The sequence below is a fragment of the Oryctolagus cuniculus genome, chromosome 1 (genome assembly GCF_964237555.1).
Source record: "Oryctolagus cuniculus chromosome 1, mOryCun1.1, whole genome shotgun sequence".
Lineage (NCBI taxonomy): Eukaryota > Metazoa > Chordata > Mammalia > Lagomorpha > Leporidae > Oryctolagus > Oryctolagus cuniculus.
This window is the reverse complement of record NC_091432.1, coordinates 14,570,252-14,593,955: the sequence shown is the minus strand read 5'-3', so window position 1 is coordinate 14,593,955 and position 23,704 is coordinate 14,570,252. Positions and strand designations below refer to the sequence as shown.

The following is a 23,704-nucleotide window of genomic DNA, read 5'->3' as shown; positions in this document are numbered from 1 at the left end:
ATTTGACCCCTGATATCCAAACCTGCTTGCACACAAGGATCTCTCTCAGCTCCTGCCAAGCACAGACCCCCAATTCCTATTTCATATTTATCCTCTTCGAGTAATTAGTTCATCCCAGCCAGACTCTCTGAGCAGCGTCTATGAACCAGGGGGTTTGCTAGGTAGGTCCTGGGCATCCAGCTGTGAGCGTGGTGGAGGAAGTCCCTGTGGAGCCTGGAGTCCAGTGAGAGGGACGGGAAAGGAGGACACGATCAAGGTCGTTTGAGATGGCAGTCAGTACTGGGAAGAGGACAGGCTGAGTTCCTGGGGGGTGTTGGAAGTTCTGGAAACCTCTCTGAGGGGACAAATTTGGAGCTGAGTCAGGAAAGGGTCTGGTTTCTGTCAGACCCAGGACGGAAGCCAGCATGGCTGCGTGGTGGTGGTGGGGGCGGCCGGGGGGTTACCGGGGAAGGAGGCTGGGGCATCGCGAGCTTCCTATGCAGCAGGGGTATCCCCCCGTCCACTCCCTCACTTTCAACGCGGGTGCTCTGCTTAGGTGGCAGGGCACAGAGAGGGGGTAACAATTTGTTTTCCGGAGCAAAACTTCAATTTAGTCCAAAATGTGTCCGCAGCATACCGCGCGCCCGTCATTTCAGGTCCAAATAGAGCTCGGGAGCATTGTGTTTCCTGCACTTTTAAGGCCAGCGATGGCTCAGCTCACCCCATCCTCCCCCCTCCCTCTCCAGTCTCTCAGTCTAGTGGGAGCCCTGAGACACCCCTGCGGGCAGCTGCACCGGCCAGCCCCTCCTCGCCCGCCTGCCCCTGCCCGGTAAGCAGCTGCTTTGTCTGAGGAAGAGTGAAAGGAGCCCGGTGAAGGCTTGTGCGGCAGGGGGAGGGGCCGGGCAACACGGGAGGCCAGGCTTGGGCTCAGGACGGGCACAGAGGCCAGTAGCCGGGGACCAGGCTCCACGTGGGCCCTGTAGCTGGTTGCCAGGGTCCCCAGGGCCAGGAGAGCGCACCGGGAAGGAAGATGACCACAGGGACAGATGCTGCCAGGGTCAGGGTGGGAGGGACTCGCGGTGATTGAAAGGTGCCACCTGTCAGATCTTCACGGGAAACCCGAGCCAGCCTCCCGGTCCAGGGGAAAGTGTTGTACCAACAGGGCGGTAAACAATGCTCTTCAGGCGGCCCCAGCCTCTTAGAGTGGGGGGTGGGGTCGGGTGGAAGGGGGAGAGGAAAGGAGGGGGAGGCGGGACACAAGAGCCGGGGGCTAGAGGCCACTGGGGCTTAAAGGCAGCCCGCGAGTGAGGCGGCTCCTCTTGCGGAAGGGACAGCTCCCAAGCTCCCAGGCAGAGGCCCCGCAGGTAGGAGATGCCCTGGGCCCCTTTCTAAGCATCCTCCCTCCCCGCCCCGCCCTGCTTCTGCCAGCCCAGGAGCCTGAGCTTTTAAGGAGGGCCCTACAGTTAGGGGGACCCTGGGCTCCTCTCTAACTCTCCCCACCTCTGAATCTCTTCAGACACCAGGAGTCGGGGAGTCAGCCTTCAGAAGTGAGCATTTGAGATCACCCACAGAGTGGCCTGCAGGTGGCCACCCATGAGGACTTCGCATGAGGGGACCTTGGGGTCTTGCCAGTCCAGTGGAGTTGGGAGACAGACTCTCAAAGAAGTGGACTCAAATTGAGAGTGGAGGTCCCTGACCCAGGTGGGAGAGGTGGAAGCCTCAGGACCGCCCCCCAGAAAACAGCCGGGGTGGCAGCCAGTGGTAGAGACATTCTCAGAACCACCAAGGCTTAGAATTTGGAGCTGGGGCACCCAGATTTTCCCCCCTCCCTGTGTACCAAGAGGAACAGGAAGAGAGACAGGGGAGCTGTCTGCTGTGCTGCTCTGGACACAAGCAGGGGTGATACGGGAGCTGCCTGGGGACGCAGGGGGTTGAATGCCTACTGTGCATTAGAAGAGAGAGAGAGAGGAACACCTCAGCCACCTGGCTGCCCTTCTCCTCGGGTGGGCTGTCCCCCCCTCTGGGCTGGGGCCCTTGAAGGGACACTGGGCTGCCGGGAGCAGTGCTTTTGGTATGGGCTCTGGATTGGGAGTCTGGAAACCCAGGTTCTAGGTGTGGTTTGGCCATTTAATTGTCCCATGACTTTAGTCAAGAGACCTCAACCCCCTAATCTGGAAAATGAGGCCAGTAACACCTCTTCCGAGAGAGAGGCCGTTGTGAGGAGCTGTGGAGGTAAGACAGGGCACGCACAGCAGTGGGAGCTGGGGAGAGCTGTGGAGCTGTGAATGCCGGGGCGGGGGCGTGATCCCGGCTTCCTTGCTCCTCTATTTATGACAAACCTTGAGGATGGCAAACCAAGGTGATGAACACGCAGGATGGTCGAGGTGTGTGTGTGCGTGTGTGTGTGTGTGTGTCTATACACCTGCCCTGTCCTTCCACCACCTGTGTGTGTGGCGTGCAAAGGGGAAGATGATTGGAGAACTCAGCTATGTCTCAGCTGGAGTCTGCCACCCTCGGGGTATAAAAAGAGCCTGCTATCATCTTCCTGGCACTCTGTCCTCTCTGCCTTGTCTCACCACTACGTGCCCTCAAGGCCAGGTCAGCACCTTCCTGGGACGCAGGGCTCAGCCAAGCTACACTAGATGAACGGACGTGCACTCCCTACTCCCTGCAGACACTCTGTGCCTGGGCTTCCTTGGCCTCCTCCATCCCTACCCAGCGCTTCCCATTTTTACCTCCAGAAATCCAGGTCATCCAGTCCCATGGTGGGAACTGGGATCCCAGCCCCTGAAGGTCCCAGAGTCTGTGATTTCACCATCGCTCCAAAGGCAGGAAGGGGGACTTGTGTGGGTCGTTCCGAGCTGTCATGGTCCTGCTCTCTTTCGCCTTGTTCTCTCTCTGTGGCTCAAGGGAGCAGCAGATCCTCCGGGGGGTGGGGTGGGGGGACGGAACAGAAAGGAAAAGAAGTGAAAGAGGGGGGAAGATATCCACGGCCAGTAGGTTTGGGGGAAAGCAAGTTGAACAGAGTTTACGCAAATAGAAGCTCGGATAGAGGCTGCGTCTGGAATCCCAGTGGCAGCGAGAGGGGAATCTCTTAGAGAGTACAGGGTAGGCTGCATGGGGAGCATCCTTGGCCTCTTGCAAACACCTCTTCCGCCCGCCCCCAGAAGAGTTCTGATGGATGCCATAGGAGACCCTGGTTTTCCGCAGAGCAGAGTCTGGACAACCTGCTGTAGAGGATCCCTGTCATGGGGAGTGCAAACTGAGGCCCAGCGAGGCGGAAGGACTTGCTCCCGTCTCGCGGTGGGTGACGGCAGGCTGCTGGGGTCATGGTCAGCTCCATGCCCTCCTGGCTCCCTGCTGATGTGCATTCCATCTCCCGGGTCATCTGCCCTCTGCCGGAGCTGCTGGACCATGAAGGAGCTGTGGCAGGAGGGCTGGGAGCCCAGGACGCTCTGAGCATCTTTACAAATCCTAAACCGCTTGCTAGGAAACGGTCAGGGTGGGGCGGGCACTAAACCCGGGGACCCCAGGACTCTGGTCTGGGGGCAGTAAGTCCTCAGTGCATCTGCCTATCTTCCTGCCTCCCCTCCTCCGTCCTAATTACCCAGGTGCCCTGGGTACTATCGCCAAGACGGACAGTACTGCCAAAGGCAGGAAGTATTTTTAGCCAGTGACAGGACTGTCCACCTCTCTGACTGCCTGAGTCATGCTCTGAGCCTTATTTGGGGGTTGTTTGCTTTGTAAATGGCCCCCCAACCCCAAGAAGGGCAGAGGATGAGGGAGCTGGCCCTGTCCCCCACCCACTGGGTTTTATAGGTCCTGCAGCATATATGGGACTTAGACAGGAAACTGCCAAAGGTCAAGGTGGTGTCATGCCGCCCACAGCCAGCTCCAAGAGCAGCTGGATAGTACCTTCCTATTCTTCACCAGTGAGGCCTCTTCCTCACCCAGTCTCACCTTTTCCAAGAAACACAGACTGGCAGACAGTTGGCCCAGGGTCCCCATGTCACGGGCATCTTTATACTGCCTCTGTGATTTCGCTACATCTGTACCACCTGAACTCTAATTTCCTGATTGCCTGCCTTCAAGTTCACTCATTTCTAAATCCAATAAATGTAATTTTAAAGACAGTCGATGTCACTATTGGGGACGGAACCTCAATCTCATTTGCCAGAAATAGAAAGTACCTGTAAAAATAAATATAATGCAGGCAAAGCAGCGCTATCCAAATTATGCAGACAGTCCTGCCTGCTTTAGGCTCTGCAGGGTGAGCCGCGATTGCTGGCAGGTGCTCTAGGACACTGCTTTCAAATTGTAACTGCCTCATTATGGGCTAAAAAGAGGCAAAATCACTGACTCAATGTTCTTTAAAGCCAAAGTTTGGGGCTGGTGCTGTGGCACAGCAGGTTAGGTTGCCGCCTGCCATACTGGCATCCCATGTTGGACAGAGCGCTGGTTCAAGTCCCAGCCACTCTGCTGCCTGTCTAGTTGCCTGGATAAGCAGCACAGGATGGCCCCAGTGTTTGGGGCCCTACCAAACATGTGGGGGACCCGGATGGAGTTCCAGGTGCCTGGGCATTTGGAAAGTGAACTAGTGGATGGGAGATCTGTCTCTGTCCATCTCCCCTGCTTCCTCCATCACTCCGCCTTTCAAATAAATGAAATAAACCTTTTTTTAAAAAAGCCAAATCTATAGCCTGTTGTCAGGTGAACACCAGCCAATATTAAATCAACACGGCCTAACCACCCCAGCTTCTGGGAAGCAGAACTCTGTCCTTCGTTTTGCCACGGGGAAGTGGATGGTTGGGTCCCATCTACGTCTGAGTAGTGGGGACCCAGGACTGGACCTCCGGGGCCCTGGGCCAGAGCTCTCTGAGGGCGGGGTCTTCATCTCGAGCTGGGATGGGACACCACCTGACCTGCTGGTCCTTGCTTTCCAGAGATGGAGCAGAAAGATGAGAAGCCCCCTGAGGACGGGCCATCTGTCGCCCCGACAGCAGAGGGCGCTGGGACGCCCGGAGGTGGTGCCTCTGCAGAGGGGGCCTCTGAGCGTACAGCTGGGGAGACCGCCGGAGAGAGGCCTCCGAAGACGGCGGGGAAGCAGGAAGATGGCGTGTCTGCGGAGCTCCAGGGAGAAGCCAGTGGTTCAGATGAGGTCAAGGTGGAATCCCAGAGTGAGCCTGGAGAGAAAGAAGCAGCCAAGGCTGAGCCTACGACGGAGGAAGAGGACATGGCATCTTCTCAGGGGATGACGGACAGCAAGGAAGAGACCGGATCTGAACCCAAGGAGGCCGAGGAAAAGGAAGAGGCCTCCCTGGCCTCCGAGAAGGCGCAGGCTGATGAGAAAGAAGCCAAGGCGGAATCTGTGAAGGACAAGGTCCAGCCTGAGCCCCAGGAGGCTGATGGGGAGAAGGAGGCCTCAGCAGCTGCTCCGGAGAACGCCAAGGTGCAGGAGCCCCAGGCTGAAGCCAAGGAGAAAGCTGCTGACACAGAGGCCACGCCGGAACCCCAGGAGGCAGCTGCTGCCCAAGACAAGGCTGAGGCTGAGCGTGAGGAGGCTGAACGTTACACTAAGCAGGAGGAGGTGAGTGCGGGAGGCAGCGAGCGAAGAAGAGCCAGCCTCCCCCTCCCCCACCGCCAAGTCCCAGGGAGCGGGAGACCCTGGGACGCAAACTCTTCCCTGCTTGATCCCCTTGGGAAAGTCGAGTCTTCCTCCCACTGATGTCAAGGACAGGGTGGGTCTCCTGGCTGGGATCATGGGGGCAGTGCTGTGGCCCCGGGCTGCCTTCCAGAACTTTCTGGCATCCTCACAGAGCTATGGGCAGGTGCAAGCCGACGTGGATTATGTTCCTTCCAGGAGCCAGGCAGCCCCACTGCAGAGCAGCAGCAGGACACGGAGACAGAGCCAGAGGAAGGGGCAGGCGTGGTTCCCGGCTCTCCTGAGTGGCCTGAGAGCCCCACGGAGGGCCTCAGTCCAGGTGAGTAGGAGCCCAGGGCCTGCAGGACGTGGCAGGGGCCACCCTGAGGAAGGGCGCAAGGAGCACACCGTGGATAACCCAGCTTCCCTCCCTCCTGTTCCTTTCCTCCAGATGGGGTGGGTCCAGCCTCCGGGGAGACCAGCCCTTCAGCCAGGTAACGTCAAACTCCAGGGCTCCGACTCCTACCTCCCGCTCCCTGCAGAGTCCACCGATGCCCAGGCCTGGGCCTCCCTCTAGCACCCAATTTCACCATTTCCCAGGATTCTTGGCGCTCAGCATCCTGCCCCAGGGCAGAGCCCCGGAAGTCAAGGGTTCCTCTCCCCCCTCAGCTGAAGTCACTTCTTCACAGGACCTCCCTGTCTCACAACGCAGCATGTTCCCATGGTGTCTGCTTCGTCCACGAGCCCGTGATCAGAAAGCCCGAGTCTGGACAATGGCTCTGCCACTCACCAGCTGTGTGACCTTGGCCATGTCGCTTACCCTCTTCTCCAATGGCCTAAGAAGCAAATCGGCCTCACGGGCTCATTGGGAGGCCTAAGTGACCTCATAGGTGTAGAGTACCATATAGCAAGATGGCCACCACATGGCAGGTGCTGGATACAATGCCAGCTCCATGCTCGCCACTGCATAGTTTTAGAAGTGGACATTTCCTTTATATCAAGCTGACCCCACCTCCTGGTCCATTTCTTGGAGAACATTAGCCTAGAATACTCACTGAGCTGTCAGGCAGCCATGTGGCAGGTTCCCAGGGACACAGAGGGACACACAGGGACACACACAAGGCTGGCTGCCTTGCCTTCACCTTCTTACAAAGGCCTTAGCAGCAGCTGGCTATGCGTTCTTGCCCCCATTGTTCAGATGAGGGAGATGAGGCACAGGGAAGTGATGAGACAGTCTCAAGACCACACGGCAAATAAGAGGCAAAGCCAGGATCCAACTCAGATCAGACCTCAGGCAAGTCCCAGTTCTGCCCCATAGCCTCACAGGGCCAGACGCTCCCTGTAGTTAGACTGAGCCCGTTTACTCCTTCTCGACCCCCTCCCAGTGCTGGGCACAGAGTAAATGTGTGCTGACTGCAGGTGCCACAACCTCACGTGCCCCTTAGATTGCAGTGACCCCCCCCAATCCCCAGCTTCCTCCCTGTGTCCCATAGCGATGGTCCTAGCCCCTCTCTCTGGATCTCTGCATGCAGTGAGTCTTCCCCCAGCGACATGCCCCAGAGTCCCACGGAGCCCCCTCCCTCGGAGGAGGAGAAGAAGAAGGAGAAGGCACCAGAGCGCAGGGTGTCAGCCCCTGCCCGGCCCCGGGGCCCCCGCGCACAGAACCGCAAAGCCATCGTGGACAAGTTTGGCGGGTAGGATGGAGGCGAGGAGCTGGGCTGTCCCTGGGAACCGTACATGGGAGGGTTGCAGGGGAGGCCTGAGGTCAGTGCAGACGGCTCAGGCCAGGGCGGGAGGGCTGACATCTGGGGGCTCCTCCCACCTCCCTGAGCTGGCCTGTCCACCCCTCCCTTACAGGGCAGCCTCGGGCCCCACTGCTCTTTTCCGGAACACTAAGGCAGCTGGGGCAGCCATTGGTGGGGTCAAGAACATGCTGTTGGAGTGGTGCCGGGCCATGACAAGAAACTATGAGGTGGGGACACGGGCGGGCCACGAGTCTCTTCCCCAGGGCACACCCCAAGAGGTGGGAGGGTAGGAAGGGGCAAGGTCCAGGCCCTCTGGCCCTGGTTCAGTGCGGCCTCCTCTGCCCGCAGCACGTGGACATCCAGAACTTCTCGTCCAGCTGGAGCAGTGGCATGGCCTTCTGTGCCCTCATCCACAAGTTCTTCCCAGACGCCTTCGACTACGCGGAGCTGGACCCCACCAAGCGGCGGCACAACTTCACCCTGGCCTTCTCCACAGCAGAGTAAGCCTTGGCCGCAGGGTGGCAGGTGGGGGCTTCCAAAGGCCAGGGCTGCATTTTCACTGGGTCCCACAGGGAGAAATGCCAACAGGTATTGTTCTGAGCGCCAGGTTCTATTTCAGGCCCTGGATATACGGCAGAAGGGCGTGTGTGTGTGTGTGTGTGTGTGTGTGTGTGTAAGAAACAAAAGTCCCTGCTGGCCTGTGACTTAGGTTCTGCAGAGAGCAACAGACCACAGACACACACAGGTGCAAATGTAATCGCCCCGCCTTGTCCACCCCCTCCCCCATCAAGAGACCAGAATCTGCAGATGCCCACGGCCCTTACATAGCACAGCACCGTATTTGCATCCTGCGTGCTTTAGTTCATCTCTAGATTACCCACAATCCCTAATACAATGTAAATGCTATGTAAGTAGTTTCTATACTGAATTGTTCAGGGAACAATGGTGGGGGTGGGGGGAGGCTGTCTGCCCGTGTTCTGTACAGATACAACTTTTTTTCCTACATGTATTCTATCAAGATTGGCTAAATCCACAGGCGTGGGACCTGCAACTATGGAGAATGCATGAATTGAATAATGCTGGAAGGCAGCAAGGGAGAAAAATCAGGCAGGGCAAGGGATCAGGGAGAGGCGTGTCAGCTGTGTGATCTTGGCCAGGCTCCTGAGCCTCTGTATTTTGATCCCTAAAATGGGTATGACACATCCTCTTTTGCAGAGTTATTGTGGGAATTTAGCAAAGTTCCTTTAACAGTATCTAATGCACCGTAAGCATTTCAAAAAACCTTAGCTGCGGTTATGGTGGTGGATAGCAGTTATTGTTGTTATTCACTTTGAAGCCTGCAGGGGGAGCTCTTGCAGAAGCTCATACAGCCCAGTGTCAGGGACGGTGGGTGCTGGAGAAAGAATGGAGGGGTCAGATTTTGGCAAGGGGTGTGTGGCCCAGGGAGGAGACTCCGGCAACTATGAGGCTGCCAGGATGGTGGCCTGGGGGAGGTGCTCCCACCACCAAAGCAACGAAGCCAGCCTCGGCCCACGGCCTCCGTCTCTCCCCACAAGGTGTTTGGCCCAGAGCAGCTGTTCTCTCCAGCATCAGGGAGGACCCCGACGGGAGGCTTCTGATCCACCTGTCTATACAGACAGAACTGCTCTGAGGATCCACAGTGGACAGCCGCGGGCACTTCTAAAGCCCCTGGGCAAAGACTGCGTCGACGGGGACGCTGGGTCCTCCCGTCTAGTCCAGGCCTCGCCACCAACCCTTAGGGAGGCGTGCACATCCCCATTGGCAAAATGAGAGGATTAATATTGATCTGTGCTTTGCACCGTTTTGTTTTGATCAGCAGATATCCCCAGACAAGACATTAAATGAATGTCCAACATACCCAACAGATGAAAGGGAGTGCTTTTTAGTTGGAGGAGCTTGAGGCCCAAGCTCTCCTTCCCAAGATGGTCCGAGGGCACGTCCACTGGGCCCTCGGACACCAGGGATGCCATTTAAAAGCCACCTGCCTCAATGGTCCACAAAGTCTTCCAGTGTCGTGTCATCATGCTAAGGGATGGGTGGGTGTCCTGGCCGGGGGTGGGGAGCCCCATGTCCTGCTGTGGGCTCAGAATCACCTGTCACAGGATGCCCAGCCACAGGAATCCAGTGGCTCAGAGCCAGGGCTTTGCTCGGATCATCTCATGCCATGCTCACAACAGTTCTGCACGGTGGACGCTGACTCCCTGGGTTTGCACAGAGGAGCTGTAGTGGACAGGGCTCCAGAGGGAAACCGCTCGTCTGGACTAAGAGCTCTAAACAGACACGAGAAAGGCTTGCAACCCTGCCCCAGCCCACAGCACTTCCCTGGCCAGCAGGGCATGGCTCACTCTCCTGCTGCGGCTACCTGGCCTCTGGTTCCAAGCCAGGCAGGGCCACAGGAAGGAATGATACAAGGAGCATGACAGGCTGCGTGAAGGCACTTCACTTGACTCCTTCCTAACTTGGTGACCACTGGCAGTTGACTTACCCCTCTGGAAGCCTTATCCCCTGAAGTTTTGCCCCATTCCCTGGTCTCCATGGGAATGAAGGCTTTGCCTCTCCCATGTAGGGAGGACAACTCCCCAACCTGCACCCAGAGGGCTCAGATCGCTGCACTGTTCCAGGGAGTTCTTCGAAATCATCCAGTCTGCACCCCTCCCCCAGCTCCCAGGCCAGCCCCGCTTGGATTTCAGCCCAGCTGTCTCAGAGGATTTCCCGCTGGGGCCCTGGCTTCTGTGGCCAGCACCCTGGCTTTGTCAGGCTGGGGCTGCTCAGGCCAGCTGCAGAACAAGAGTGCCAGAGGCATCGGGCAGGCCTGGGCTGCGGCCCTGCTGGGGCACTCACTTTGACCTTGGGCAAACAACCGCAGTTTGTCTCCTGCTGGTTGGAGATAAAGAGGAGTCCATGAGCTCATGCCAGGGGAAACCTGATAAAGCGCCTGGCATGTGGCAGTGAGGCCCCAGCAATGTTCAGCCTTAGCAAAGCCAGGAGCATCCCACAGCCCCAAAGGGAAGCTGGGCAGTTAGGAGAGGACTTGCTGCTGAGTTCTGGGCAGCTCCTCCAACATTCCTGCCTCCGGGCCTTGGCACATGCTGTTGTCCTCTGCCTGGAATCCTTTCCCCTGGATGCACACATGAATTCTCCCTCGAAGAGACCTTCTCCTGGGCAGCCTTTTTAAAATACTGGATCCTAATGTAGGTATACACCTGCCTGCCTTTCCTGCCTCGTCTCTCTCGGCTGCCCCTCGCCATCTACGTCCTATCTACTTCAGGTGTTTGATGGCAGGGCCATGGGAGTAGGGAAGCTTCTGGTTTTGTTCACTGCTGAATTCCCCGAGCCTAGAATAGAGCCTGGCCCATAGGAGGCTCTTAATAAATACACAGAGACTGAAGGAATGAGGCCCTTGGAGGTGCCACAGCTGCAAGCCAGTATTCCAGCTGGGATTCGGTTTCTGCCCTTTCAATGCTTCCTGGGGGCTTGGCCTCACTGGGGCTCCCTGGCCCCAGAGGAAAGATACGCTCCTATGTGCTTGCACAAGAAGGGGCTAGTGTAGGAGCAGAAACCAGAGCGTCCCATTCCTTGTGAGGTATGAGGGCCCATGCACGGTGAAAATGTGTGCCTTGGAATCAGACCCAGCTGGGGTTGAGCCTTTGCAGTAATCCCACCCGTACAATGCGATGGTTGGCTTAGTTGTTCTCCCAGCCCCACCATACCTGATGCAATGGCGTGGCTGCCTCCACCCCACATCCTTGACCTGTGGTTCTTCTCCACCACCCCCAGGAAACTGGCCGACTGTGCCCAGCTGCTGGAGGTGGATGACATGGTACGGCTGGCAGTGCCCGACTCCAAGTGCGTCTACACCTACATTCAGGAGCTGTACCGCAGCCTCGTGCAGAAAGGGCTGGTGAAGACCAAGAAGAAATAAGCCAACGGGCCCTGTGGGCAGAGGCGGGCAGGGTGCCCAGCTGACCGGCTGAGGCCAGGAGCTCGCTTCTGCTCCACGCGGGCAGCAGAGCTGGGGCTCAGACGCAGGCAAGGGCAGCTGGCAGGGTCTTAACTGCATTAAAAGTACTTTTGTAAAATCCTGGCTGGCCCCTCATTGCTCGCTCCCTACCCGATCCATGAGCCTCTGCACTCTGGGACACTACACCCTGGCAGCACCTGATCTCAGCAACTGCGCCAGGTGTTTGGGAAAGCACAGTAGCCCGAGTCCCACCAGTACCAACCAGCTGTGTGACTGTGGTCCCCGTGTGCGGTCTGAAAGGGGATAATGGGAGTTGTGACCTCATGGCGGTGCTGTGAGGGTTCAATGAGATCATCAAACAGCTAGACCAGTTTCCCAGGTGCCTGCCACATAGACCTTCAGCAAGTGGAAGCCAAAATTAAAAGACAAACTCGGGGGCTGGTTTAACAGACGCTGGACTCCCAGTGGGCCCCGGTTCAAGTCTCAGCTGCTCCACTTCCGCCCAGCTCCCTGCTAATACACCTGGGAAAGCAGAAGATGGCCCAAGTGCTCGGGCCCCTGCACCCGTGTGGGGGATCCTGAAGCAGCTCCGGGCTCCTGGCTTCAATCTGGAACAGCCCTGGCCAGTTTCAGTCATTTGGGGAGTGAACCAGTAGATAGAAGGTCTCTCTCTCCCTCTCTCTCTCTCTCTAACTCTGCCTCTCAGATAAAAATATTTTTTTAAACCCTCCACTTTGGAGCCATTGGTGGCACTTTTCCCCATTCTCTTCCCCTCTCTCTACACTTCTTCAGTTAGGGAACTCCAGGGCAGGAGCTGCAGTAGAAGATGTCTCCAGAAACCTCACCAAACCTGAACTGGCGACTCCCTGGGCTTGACACCCGGCATCCGGCTCTGAGGCTCTGAGAAGCCTGCAGCCTCCCAGGAGCTCCCAACCGTGGCAACCAGCAAGTTCCTCCTTCGGGCTGAATTAACCCCTCCAACTCCGGCTGCACGTTCAGCCTGTGTCTGTGGCCCCGTGAGGATGCATCCCTGGGCAACCCCAAGCCTGCCAAGCCAGTCCGGCTTCATCAGCCATTTGCGGTGTGAGTGCTGATGAAAGCAGATCACGAAAAACAAACAAACAAAAAAAAAAAACACAGCAAAAACCCCAGCCAGGATGCGTGGCTGCAGGAGGCGTGGAGTCCATCCTAACTGGCAATACGGACCCAAGGGATCCACCGAAGGGCCGCTCCGTGCCTTGGCTGCCTCATCTCTAAAACGGTGGATACCCCTGGGAACCTTTTCACAAAACCTATTTACTTTCGTGTCATGTGAAAGGCAGAGACAGCAAGACACCACGAGACAGATGGAGAGCGATGTTCCGGCCGGGGGTTCACTTCCCAAATGCCGGCAATTCAGGAAGCTGAGTGGATCAGAAGCAGAACACCTGGGACTTGAACACAGACGTCCCCAGCAGTGACTCAAACGCGGTGCCACACGGCCGCCCCCCAGCCCCTGGACTCCGGAGGACCTCTGCTGGGGGTCAGCGTCCGGGAAGCAGGGCGACGGGTTTGTGGGGCAGCAGCAGCCGGGGCAGCCCCCTCTCTGGTATGGATGAAACCACCCCACCCCTCACTGGAGACACAACCCCAGAATTCACCTGTGACATAGAAAACATTTCTATTTAAAGTTTAATTTCTGTTAGAGAGAGAGAGAGAGCACTCCCATCCACTGGTTCAATCTCCGACACTGGGCGGGGGTTAAGGGTGGGGAATCAGGAACTGGGAACTCAATCCAGGTCCCCCAGGAGGGTGGCAGAGATCCAATCACTTGAGCCTTCCCCCACTGCCTCCCACAGTGCCCACGAACAGGAAGCTGGAGTCGAGAGCAGAGCTGGGATTCAAGCCCAGGCACTCCAGTATGGGACGTGGCCATCCCAACCAGGGTCTTGACCACTAGGCCAACTGCCTGCCCCATCTGTGACGTCACTGGCCAGGCAAGCACTGGGCTCTGTAGATTCTGCTGGACCGGGTGCTGGCCACAGCCTTACCGTCCCCAGGAACTGGCCACCTGGCAGGATAGCAGGAAATGTCAAAATACACAGTCAGACTCCCCGGATGGAGGTCAGACTCCTCGTTTTAGGATTCAACAGTGGAAAATGGAAAATGAATGGTTTAGCACCTAAATCGGTGCATGGCGCTCAGTAGCTTGGCTGGTTTCAACCACTCCACTGAAATATGAAATACAGTGCCCTCCACGAGCCCGGCTTCCCATCCATACTCCCTGCTCCCTGGGGCCCTGGACCCTGGAGGGATCCTGGTTTCCAGCAGGCTGACTTAGAATGTGACCTGTCTCTCTCTCCCTGGAGATTTAACCTGTTCACTCTGCAAACTTAAACCCCCTTGGCTGTGGGGAAGGCTCAGGGAGTGGGCAGGGCACACCTGTGGCCAGGTGAACCTGGGGGCAGCGAGGCCTCACACCACACACACATCCACAGCCTCCCTCCTGCCACACACACATACACAAACTCATGGCTAGCAACCTAAGAAGGAAAAACTGAGTGGGGAGTGGTTCATCCAGGGGCTCCAGCCCCAGTCCGTGAGGTATATTGGTCCACCATGCAGAGGATCCCACGCAGATGGGGTCAAAACCCAATTTAGGAGGGCCGGTCCACTCCGAACTGGAGGGTGAACTCTTCTGCCTTCCTCTGGAACAGCTCCGGGTTCTGGGTCAGCAGGTCAGCCAGCTCTACCCGCACGGGCTCCGCCAGATCCGGTCTATTCACCAAATTGTAGAGGGCCTCCAAGACTGTGGAGAGAGGCCAGAGCGGGACATCAGGGCAGAGGGAAAAACCCTGGATAGAGGCACTGGCTGTCCACTCCCCGGATCCCCCCACTCACTGCTCAGGGGGACCCCCAAGGACAGTCCATCTCTTAGACTGCCTCCCCTTCCTGGTGGACGATGCCCAAAGCTTTGCCGGGTGAGATCAGTGTTTTACAAACAGCTATGTCCTATGGCTTCAGAAAAGTTACACATTCTGGGGTCACTGAGATAAGAGAGATTTTGGGGTTTCAGCCCCATTTCGACAAGACCCATCCTGGTTTTCTGTTGTTATTCTGGGATTCCAAATAAATTTATCTGGGAAAAAAAGGTTCTAAGGCTGAAGATGGAAAACCTATTGCTATGGCACTTAATCTTTTCCAGATGCCCTTGGGAGCCCCGTGCAGGTGGAAGCCCAAGTACACATGTGTACGCACATAAACACAGCTCTGAGTGAACAGTGCGTCACCACAGAGCCCTGAGGCTCATCCTAGGACCTCTCCCACATCCCAGCCCCACCACCACCACGCCAAGAGTCTTGTTTCCCAGGTTAAGAATTCCCGAGCTGGACCAGACACACGACAGCACCCAGAGGAAGCCCATGGGTTCTGGAGCTCCATTGTTCAATGTGGAGCTCCATGTAGTTTTCTAAATTAACTAAAATTAAACAACATGAACAAGGTGGGAGCTGTGGCTCAGCAGGTTAACGCCCTGGCCTGAAGCGCTGGCATCCCATATGGGCACCAGTTCAAGACCTGGCTGCTCCACTTCCAATCCAGCTCTCTGCTATGGCCTGGGAAAACAGTAGAAGACGGCCCAAGTCTTTGAGCCCCTGCACCTGCAGAGGAGACCCGGAAGAAGCTCCTGGCTCCTGGCTTCAGATCAGCACAGCTCCAGCCATTGCGGCCAACTGGGGAGTAGACCATCGGATGGAAGACCTCTCTCTCTCCCTCTCTCTGCCTCTCCTCACTCTGTGTAACTCTGACTTTCAAATAAAAATAAATAAACCTTTAAAAAAATATCTTGCCCCCTATATGGGCCACAGCTTTCCTAAAACAAACAAAAACAAAAACAACAACAAAAAACATCATGAAGAATTCTGTTTCTTGGTTGCACAGCCACATGAGGCCCGGGATGATGGTACCAGACAGTGGGGCTGTGGAAATTTCCATGGCCGCACCAAGTTCAGCTGGACAACACTGCTCTAGAGTCAGCCAAGCTCTGCCATCTGCAAGCCACAGGACCTTAGGCAGCGGCTTCACCACTCATGTGCCTCTGGCTCTATTACATGGGGCTAATGACAGCACTACCTCCTGGGGGTGATGCGGGCAGGCTCACAGTGCTCTTTGCACAGTGCACTGACAGCGCTTAGTTAAGGGATGAATACTGTCACAGTTAGGACAATCCCCTCCACTGTCAACTGTCACTTAGGGTGCTGAGTCCCACAGAGGAATAGAGTCTTGCCCTAAGTCCACACATGGGGCAGCAGGCCTTCTTAGTCCCAAGCCCTGCCCCCTGCATTCACGCTGCCTCTCTTTCCCATGTCCATGGTCAAGTTCCTCTGTCACACCTGCCCAGGAGCATCCAGGATCTCAGGAGGCACCCCTTCTCTCTAACGGTAGGTTCCACGGAGACTCACATTTTATCTCCTCTCTTTCAGGCTTGTCTAACTCAAAATAAGTCCACTAACTTCCTCCACCCAGTAACAGTGTCGCCCTCAGGGGTAAGGCCCAGCCCCACCTTGGTAGGCCTTGGTGTAAGGCTTCCAGTTCTCTTTGCTGATGATGGGCAGGCAGACCTGCCCGTTTTCATCCACATTGGGGTGGTAGATCTTGGTGGTGAACGTCACCGCGGGAGGCTTGAGTGGATACTCCTTGGGGAAGTTGATGCGCAGACTGAAGGCCTTGCGATGGTAGGGAGGCTGGTCCTGTAGAGACAGAAGGGGTCAAGCTTCAGCCCCAGGCCTCAGCTTCCTCGCTGTCTCCAATGTCAGACTAGATGGCCTTTGAGGACTATCTCAGCTTTAAAATCTGTCTGTGAATTAAGGAAGAAGATGGAATGGCCTCTTACTGACGGCTGTTCGCGAGTTCAGAAGAACTGCATCCATGGGAGTGAGTGAGGAAATAGGAGAAAATTCTGAAAATCCTAAGAACTCAGAGGCTTAGGAACAGCTACAGTGGAAAACGGTACAGCAGTCCCTAAAAATGGAACTAGATAAGTGTGGCATTATCATAGGGTCCAGCAGTAACACTTCTGGCACATACCCAAAAGAACTACCAAGGAGGGAGTTGAACAGGTATTGGTGTTCATAGCAATATCATTCATAGCAGCCAAAAGATGCAAGCCGGCCAATGTCCGCTGGTGGGCAAATCAACAGAAAACGGCATACACACACAATGGAATACTACTTGGCCTTCAAAAGGAATGGAATTCTGACCAGTGCTATGTGGATGAAAACGTGACACCAAGAGAAATGAGCTGGACAAAAAGCGAAAGCCACCGTACAATGCTACTTATGTGAGGTACGCAGAACATTCAGCTTCGCAGAGATACGAAGCGGAAGAGCAGCTGCAGGTGCCGGGGGAGGGAGCAGTGGGGAATCACTGTGGAACAGGTGCAAGGTCAGCACAGGGGCAGCAAGTCCTAGAGCCGGACAATGGTTACAGTTGCACAACAAGGCAAATGGACCCAATGCCACCCAACCGTGTGCTCAGAAATAACTAGTTAAGGCCGGCGCCGCGGCTCACTAGGCTAATCCTCCGCCTAGCGGCGCCGGCACACCGGGTTCTAGTCCCGGTCGGGGCGCCGGATTCTGTCCCGGTTGCCCCTCTTCCAGGCCAGCCCCCTGCTGTGGCCAGGGAGTGCAGTGGAGGATGGCCCAGGTGCTTGGGCCCTGCACCCTATGGGAGACCAGGAAAAGCACCTGGCTCCTGGCTCCTGCCATCGGATCAGCGCGGTGCGCCGGCCGCAGCGCGCCGGCCGCGGCGGCCATTGGAGGGTGAACCAACGGCAAAGGAAGACCTTTCTCTCTGTCTCTCTCTCTCACTGTCCACTCTGCCTGTCAAAAAAAAAAAAAAAAAAAAAAAAAAAAAAAAAAAAAAAAGAAATAACTAGTTAAGACGGTAACTTCTGTTAGGTGCATTTTACCACGATTAAAATAAAAATGGAGGGGCCAGTGCTGTGGCGCAGTGGGTTAACGCCCTGGCCTGAAGCACCAGCATCCTGTATAGGCACTGGTTCAAGACCCGGCTGCTCCATCCAGCTCTCTGCTATGGTCTGGGAAAGCAGTAGAAGATGGCTCAAGTCCTTGGGCCCCTGCACCCACATGGGAGACCCAGAAGAAGCTCCTGGCTCCTGGCTCCAGATTGGCACAGCTGCGGCCATTTGGGGAGTGAACCAGCAGATGGAAGACCTCTCTCTCTCTCTCTCTCTCTCTCTCTCTCTGCCTCTGCCTCTTTGTAGCTCTGCCTTTCAAATAAAAAATAAATCTTAAAAAAAAAAAAAGATGCTATGGCAGGGACAGATTTTGCCTCACCCTAATTCTCCCCGCCCATGCCCTTGGCCTAAGTTGGCCCCAGTCCAAGACCAGGCTCCCCGCAGACACTCACGGGCAGGAGGAGCGCGTGCCACTCCAGGACATTGGCATCATCGCTGAGCAGGTTCCTCAGGTACGAGGGAGGCTTCTTCTGAAGATCCTCCAGCTCCTGCAGGGGGCACAGCAAGGGGACAGTCGGCCCAGTGCTCCCCACTCTGCACCCCCCACACCGTGTCGCCCACCTGCCATCAGCAAGTGATCCCAAGTCAGACACCAGCAAAGTCAGAGCCCTCGCGACTGAGCACTCGGGGCCCCAAAAGGCTTGTGGGAAGTGAACTTAAAGGTAGGTCTGCGAGGGGCAGGGGCCCTGCAGCACAGCAGGTTTAGGCCGCGGCTGGGGCACCTGCATCCCGGATCAGACAGAGTGCCAATTCAAGTCCCAGCTGCTCTGCCTACAATCAAGCTTCCTGCTAATGCACCTGGGACGGCAGTGGTGGGTGGCCAAAGTGCTTAGTTCCCTGCCACCCACAAAGGAGAGTTGAAAGGAGTCCATGGCTTCTGGCTTCAGCCTGGGCCAGCCCTGGCTGTTGTGGGCATTTGGGGGCATGAACCAGTGGATGGAACGATCTCTCTGCCCTGCTTGGGGGGGGGGGGGGGACATTGTTGTGACACAGAGGATTAAGCTGCATCCCATATGGGAGCCGGTTCGAGTCCCGGCTGCTCCACTTCCCATCCAGCTCCCTGCTAATGTGTCTGGGAAAGCAGTCGAAGCTGGTCCAAGCACTTGGACCCCTACTACCCACATGGGAGATTTGGACAAAGTCCCAGGTTCCTAGCATTGGCCTGACCCAGCCCCAGCCCAGCCACTGTGTCATTTGGGGAGTGAACCAGCAGATGGAAGGTCACTCTCTCCTCTCTCCCTTTCTCTGTTTCTCCCTCTAACTCTGCCTTTCCAATAAATTAAAAATATATCTTTGGAAAAAAAGAATAGGGGCTGACGCTGTGGCGCAGTGGATTAAGCCACCGTCTGCAATACTGGCATCCCATATGGGTGCAGGTTCAAGTCCTGGCTGCTCTGCGTTCAATCCAGCTCCCTAATAATGCACCTGGGAAAAATATAGAAGATGGCCCAAGTGCTTGGGCCCCTGCACCCATGTGGGAGATCTGGAAGAAGCTCCAGGATCCTGGCTTTGGATTGGCCCAGCTCCAGCTGTTGCAGCCATTTGGGGAATGAACAAGCAGATGAGGACCTCTCCTCTCCTCCCCTCCCCTCCCCTCCCCTCCCCTCCCCTCCCCTCCCCTCTCCCCTCTCCCCTCCCCTCCCCCTCTCTGCCTCTGTAACTCCACCTTTCCAATAAACAAATAAACCTTTTCAAACAGAAGAAGAAGAAAGTCCACAGTTGCACAGAGAAGATACGGAAGGGACACTCTGCTGACTTGACTCTAAGTGGGAACACTCAGGCTTTATCCAGGGCTTTGGGTGAGTTGTGCCAAGCCCTTCCCGAAGCTGGAGGATGTAGAAACACAAGCTAGGACACACAGCTCTTTCGTAAGTCCTGCTAGGAAATCAGCTGACTTACAGGAACAGAAAATGAAAGTAGAGAGGCCATTAAGAGCCTGTGGTTAGAACCACGGGCCTTGGCTCAAATCCCAACCCATCATTCCCTGCTGAACAACTCTGGACAGCCAAGGTGTCCTCTCTGGCTCTACTTCCCCATCTGTAAAATGGGAATGTATTACTTACCCCACAGAGCTGCTGTGAGAATTGGATGAAATAAGTGTTATAAACCACTTCACACTTCATGGTGCCAGTGCAATCAATACTGTTTTTCCTGTCTGGCTGGAAGGCTCTCTGCCTATTTTGCTGCCAGTTCTTGTGGGCTGAGCCCACTCTGAGTGGCCCAGTGGACACCCATTTCCTTCTTGGATGCTGAAGGTAGCAGGTACCCCCCTCGACCTGCCCGGCGCCTGCCCCCACCACCCTGCAGATTGCAAGAGCATTTCTAGGAGACTGAGAGCCTGCAAGGGTGCCAGCTCCACTCACCAGCATCGCTCTTCCTCCCTCATGTATCTCCAGTCCTGGCTGCACCCCCAGTCTCCAAACACCCTGGAATTTCCCACCTCCTGAGGGAAACTGCCCCCAGCCCAGCCTCCTCCCAAATCTCACTTCATATTGTGTCCCTGGTAGAAACGAAAGCTCAGCAAAGGTAGAATTTTTGTCCCGCACCTGCTAGCACAGGTCCAGCCCACGGTAGGTACTGAACATTTGTAGAATGCATTCATAAAAGCCACCAACTCCAGCAAGCCCTCCAGGTCTGGCTCTGCCTTTTTTTTTTCTTCCAGAGAATATACAGAGAACTTTGTGCCCCACTCCCACCTTTCTTTTTTCATGTTAACATTTTATTTAACCAGTACAAGCACCATGCTTAACCAAAGACTGTCCAAAATAATGCCATATGAACTAGCAGAGACTGAAACTACAGCCTAAGAAGTCGTGCATGGCCTGGAGCTGCAGTCTGATGGTGTAAGCCGCTGCCTGTGACACCTGCATCCCATATGGGTGCTGGTTCAAGTCCTGGCAGCTTAGCATTTTTTTTTTTAAGATTTATTTATTTATTTGAAAGGCAGAGTTACAGACAGAGAGAGGCAGAGGCAGAGAGACAGAGTCTTCCATCTGCTGGTTCACTCCCCAAATGGCTGGCACAACAAGGACTGGGCCAGACTGAAGCCAGGAGCCAGGAATTTTATCTGGGTCTCCCACATGGGTGGCAGGTGGCCCAAGCCCAAGCACTTGGGCTATCTTCCGCTGCTCTCCCAGGTGCATTAGCAGGGAGCTGGATTGGAAGTGGGGCAGTCAAGACTCCAACCAGCAGCCAGATGGGATGTGGGCACCACAGGTGGCATAACCTGCTATGCCACAGAGCCAGCCCTTGCTCCACTTCTGATGCAGCTCCCTGCTAATGCACTTGGGAAAGCAGCAGCAGATGGCCCAAGTGCTTGGGCTTGGGCCACCTGCCACCCACAATGGGAGGCCCAGATGAAGCTCCTGGCTCCTGGCTTTTGGCTTTGGCTGCTGGGATAAGGCAGCCATTTGGGGAATGAGCCAGCAGGTGGATGACCTCTCTCTCCCTCTCTCTGTAACTCTGCCTCTCAAACAAATAAATAAATCTTAAAAGAAGTTGTACAAGCCGGCGCCGCGGCTCACTAGGCTAATCCTCCGCCTTGCGGCGCCAGCACACCGGGTTCTAGTCCCGGTCGGGGGGCTGGATTCTGTCCCGGTTGCCCCTCTTCCAGGCCAGCTCTCTGCTGTGGCCAGGGGGTGCAGTGAAGGATGGCCCAAGTACTTGGGCCCTGCACCCCTTGGGAGACCAGGATAAGTACCTGGCTCCTGTCATTGGATCAGCGCGGTGTGCCGGCCGTGGCAGCCATTGGAGGGTGAACCAACGGCAAAGGAAGACCTTTCTCTCTGTCTCTCTCTCTCACTGTCCACTCTGCCTGTCAAAAAAAAAAGAAGTTGTACAGTTGTCAGTTCTGTTAAGTAATGACACAGAACTGCTAAAATTCACAAGACTAAACCAGTAGCGTTTCAAGCCTCCTGGATGAGCTTATATTGGGCCATGTGCGTCAATGAGAAGAACTGGCCTGCCTCATCAGTGTTACTAAAGTGAGCATATGCATATGAACCATATTCCAAGAAGCAGGAAAACACAGTTTATATCACAAGCCTAAAGGAGTTGCTTGAAGCATTAGAGGAAAAGGCTCACTGATTTGCAATGCCAAATGGTGTCCCAGGAAACAACTTCTTCACCAGTCTCCAACTTGGAGCCACTGGTTTTAAGTGGCTTCAAAGATGATTTACATTCTCCCATAAACACAAAATAAGATTTGTCCCAAAATTGTTTGAAACGCTTCTTCACATAACCTGTCAAGGCTCAAGCTCTCAGATTCCAGGATCACTGGCCTATGGAACAAACAGGGAAAGCGACCACACCAAGAATACTTGAGTCGATAGAACGAACACGCGTTAATCTCTACTCCCAGCAGACACCAGCATTCAAACGCTGATGAAAATATTATTCCTCTCTTGTGCACATGCAGATTTAATGACATGACTCGAGTTTTAAAAGTAGTCCGAAGGTCTCATTCAGTATCTGGGGTACCCGGTATCAGACTGCAGGATGCACCCTGGCCTGTTCTGAACCCACCCCATCCCCCCACCCACCCACCCACCAGCCGCTAGCACAACGCCCAGCACCAGCCAAGGAGCCTTGCCTACACCTGAGACTCGCTCAGCTGTTCTCACGGGCTGCGGGCAGGAGAAACGAAACTGAAACCAGTCTGCGAGGCCCCAGCACAGCTCCCGGAGCTGGCGACACCCCTCCGGCTCTGCCCCTCCCGCAGACCCACCCCTCCTCGGGGAAGAAAGCGAGCCGGCCAGCCGGCGCTGGGACGCACACCAGCGAACAGGTGCGCTCCGAGCGCCCCAAGAACCAGGCCTCCGACCCGCGGTTACCTTCGCCACTCGCTTGCTGGCCGTCATCTCGGGACCGCGGGCTGGCCACCGGCTGACTCCCGCCGGACCGAGCACCTAGCTCCGGCACCGCACGGCACGCCCCGCTCCGGGTCCCGCCTCCGAGAGCCCCGCCCCGCCGCGCCGCGGCGTGCGGTGTGGACCCGCCTCGCACCTGCTCTGCTCAGACCGGGAGGCGGGGCCGGCCGCCGGCGCGGTGGGCTGCGGTGCGCGGGACTTGCGCGTTGTGTGCGGCGCGGCCTGGTCCCTGCGTCCCGCCGCGGGGCGCCGCGCAGAGGGCGCGGGGCTGGGGCCTGCCCGTCCAGGCTCGCGTCCCAGCCGGCGGCCGGGCCGTGGGAGCCCCCGTTTCTTATGAGCCCCCTCCACGCCACACCCCGACACTCCTCGCTGTAAGCATGAGGGATGCTTGTCACAAACACACAAGCTCCCCGGCGGCCTCCGCCGTCAGACCGCCGCCCTACATCAGCCCCTTTCCCACCCCCTGCAGGTCATATTCCCTCCGTGGGCCCCCGTGCTCCATGTCCCGCTCCCTCGGCCGTTTGGGTTCCTTTGTGCCGTCCCGCGCTCGGTGGCAGCGCCTCTTCCAGGCGGCTGCGTGCAGAACACCGCGAGGGGGCGCTCTGGCACCCATTCGTTCGTGTTTGGGGGCTTCAACAGACTTCTGTCAGTGCCTTCTTAGCGCCTACTACACGCCAATTTGGAAAACGCTGTGGTGCCGGAAGCCCCAGAAGGGACCCTCGCCCCAAGAAAGGCTGTTCACCCTCCCTTAATTGTAGGCCTTGTGTGTACCCCCATTATAGCCCGGAGTGGCCACGCATCCGCAAGGGCGGCACAACGGAGGCCATGGGGAAGTGGCAGCCCCCGGGCCCCGGGCAGCTCTGGGAAACAGCTTTTCTTTTTTTTTTTTTTTTCTGTTAAAGACTTATTTATAAGAGTGACAGAGATCTTCTATCTGCTCATCAACTCTCCAAATTCCTCCAACACCCTGGGCTAGCCAGGCTGAAGCAGGAACAACACCACCGGGGTCTCCCCGTGGGTGATAGGTGCAAGCCCTTGGGCTGTCCTCTGCCGCCTCCCATGTGCATTAGCAGGGAGCTGGATGGGAAGTGGAGCAGCAGGGACTCAGACTGGCACCGCCCTATGGGATGTGTTTGTTCCAAGCACCACAGTTACTCCCAGAGGTGGGAATTTAACCAGATACTCTGATGTGGGGGCAAGGGCATCTCAACCACCAGGCTGAAGTCCGTTTCCTGCTGTGCCTTTTTCCTAAAGATTTATATATATATATAAACAGATATATATATATATAACAGATTTGTATTTATATATTTATTTATTTGAATGGCAGCATGACAGAGAGAGACAGAGATCAATCTTCCCTCCACTGTTTTTTTCCCAAATGGCCGTGATGGTTGGGGCTGGGCTAGGCCAAAGCCAGGAGCCTGAAACTCCATCTCCACAGGTCCCATGTGGATGCAGGGGCCCCCAGTA

The 23,704-nt window shown here is 56.1% G+C and overlaps 2 protein-coding genes across 4 annotated transcripts; one reads left to right on the top strand and one right to left on the bottom strand.

Moving 5' to 3' along the window:
* Window positions 1–688: 688 nt before the first annotated feature.
* SMTNL1 (smoothelin like 1) lies at window positions 689–11,465 on the top strand. 3 transcript variants are annotated; one of them, XM_017346622.3, is made up of 8 exons: window positions 689–808; window positions 4,923–5,566; window positions 5,840–5,960; window positions 6,072–6,114; window positions 7,153–7,314; window positions 7,478–7,592; window positions 7,714–7,865; window positions 11,164–11,465. In XM_017346622.3, exons 2-8 carry the CDS (start codon window positions 4,925–4,927, stop codon window positions 11,306–11,308), a joined length of 1,380 nt encoding a protein of 459 aa, XP_017202111.3. In that variant the 5' UTR covers window positions 689–808; window positions 4,923–4,924; the 3' UTR covers window positions 11,309–11,465. The 3 variants fall into 3 exon arrangements, with proteins under 3 accessions (XP_017202111.3, XP_051710104.2, XP_008269642.3); XM_051854144.2 differs by lacking the exon at window positions 689–808 and adding an exon at window positions 1,188–2,211; XM_008271420.4 differs by lacking the exon at window positions 689–808 and adding an exon at window positions 1,206–1,343.
* Window positions 11,466–13,000: 1,535 nt separating this feature from the next.
* UBE2L6 (ubiquitin conjugating enzyme E2 L6) lies at window positions 13,001–22,383 on the bottom strand. Its single transcript, XM_002709162.5, has 4 exons — window positions 22,196–22,383; window positions 17,756–17,851; window positions 15,888–16,074; window positions 13,001–14,135 (listed from the first exon to the last, which is right to left on the bottom strand). The coding sequence occupies exons 1-4, from the start codon at window positions 22,220–22,222 to the stop codon at window positions 13,984–13,986; spliced, it is 462 nt and encodes a 153-aa protein (XP_002709208.1). The 5' UTR covers window positions 22,223–22,383; the 3' UTR covers window positions 13,001–13,983.
* Between the last annotated feature and the right edge of the window lie 1,321 nt (window positions 22,384–23,704).

Excerpts from the sequence above, each read along its gene's own strand:
- SMTNL1 (XM_051854144.2), top strand. The coding sequence starts at position 2,118 with ATGACTTTAGTCAAGAGACCTCAACCCCCTAATCTGGAAAATGAGGCC. Across the intron at positions 7,593-7,713 it reads CCATGACAAGAAACTATGAG|CACGTGGACATCCAGAACTT; the intron begins GTGGGGACACGG and ends CTCTGCCCGCAG. Across the intron at positions 7,866-11,163 it reads CTGGCCTTCTCCACAGCAGA|GAAACTGGCCGACTGTGCCC; the intron begins GTAAGCCTTGGC and ends CACCACCCCCAG.
- UBE2L6 (XM_002709162.5), bottom strand. The coding sequence starts at position 22,222 with ATGACGGCCAGCAAGCGAGTGGCGAAG. Across the intron at positions 17,852-22,195 it reads CCAGCAAGCGAGTGGCGAAG|GAGCTGGAGGATCTTCAGAA; the intron begins GTAACCGCGGGT and ends TGCCCCCTGCAG. Across the intron at positions 16,075-17,755 it reads GGCACGCGCTCCTCCTGCCC|GACCAGCCTCCCTACCATCG; the intron begins GTGAGTGTCTGC and ends CTGTCTCTACAG.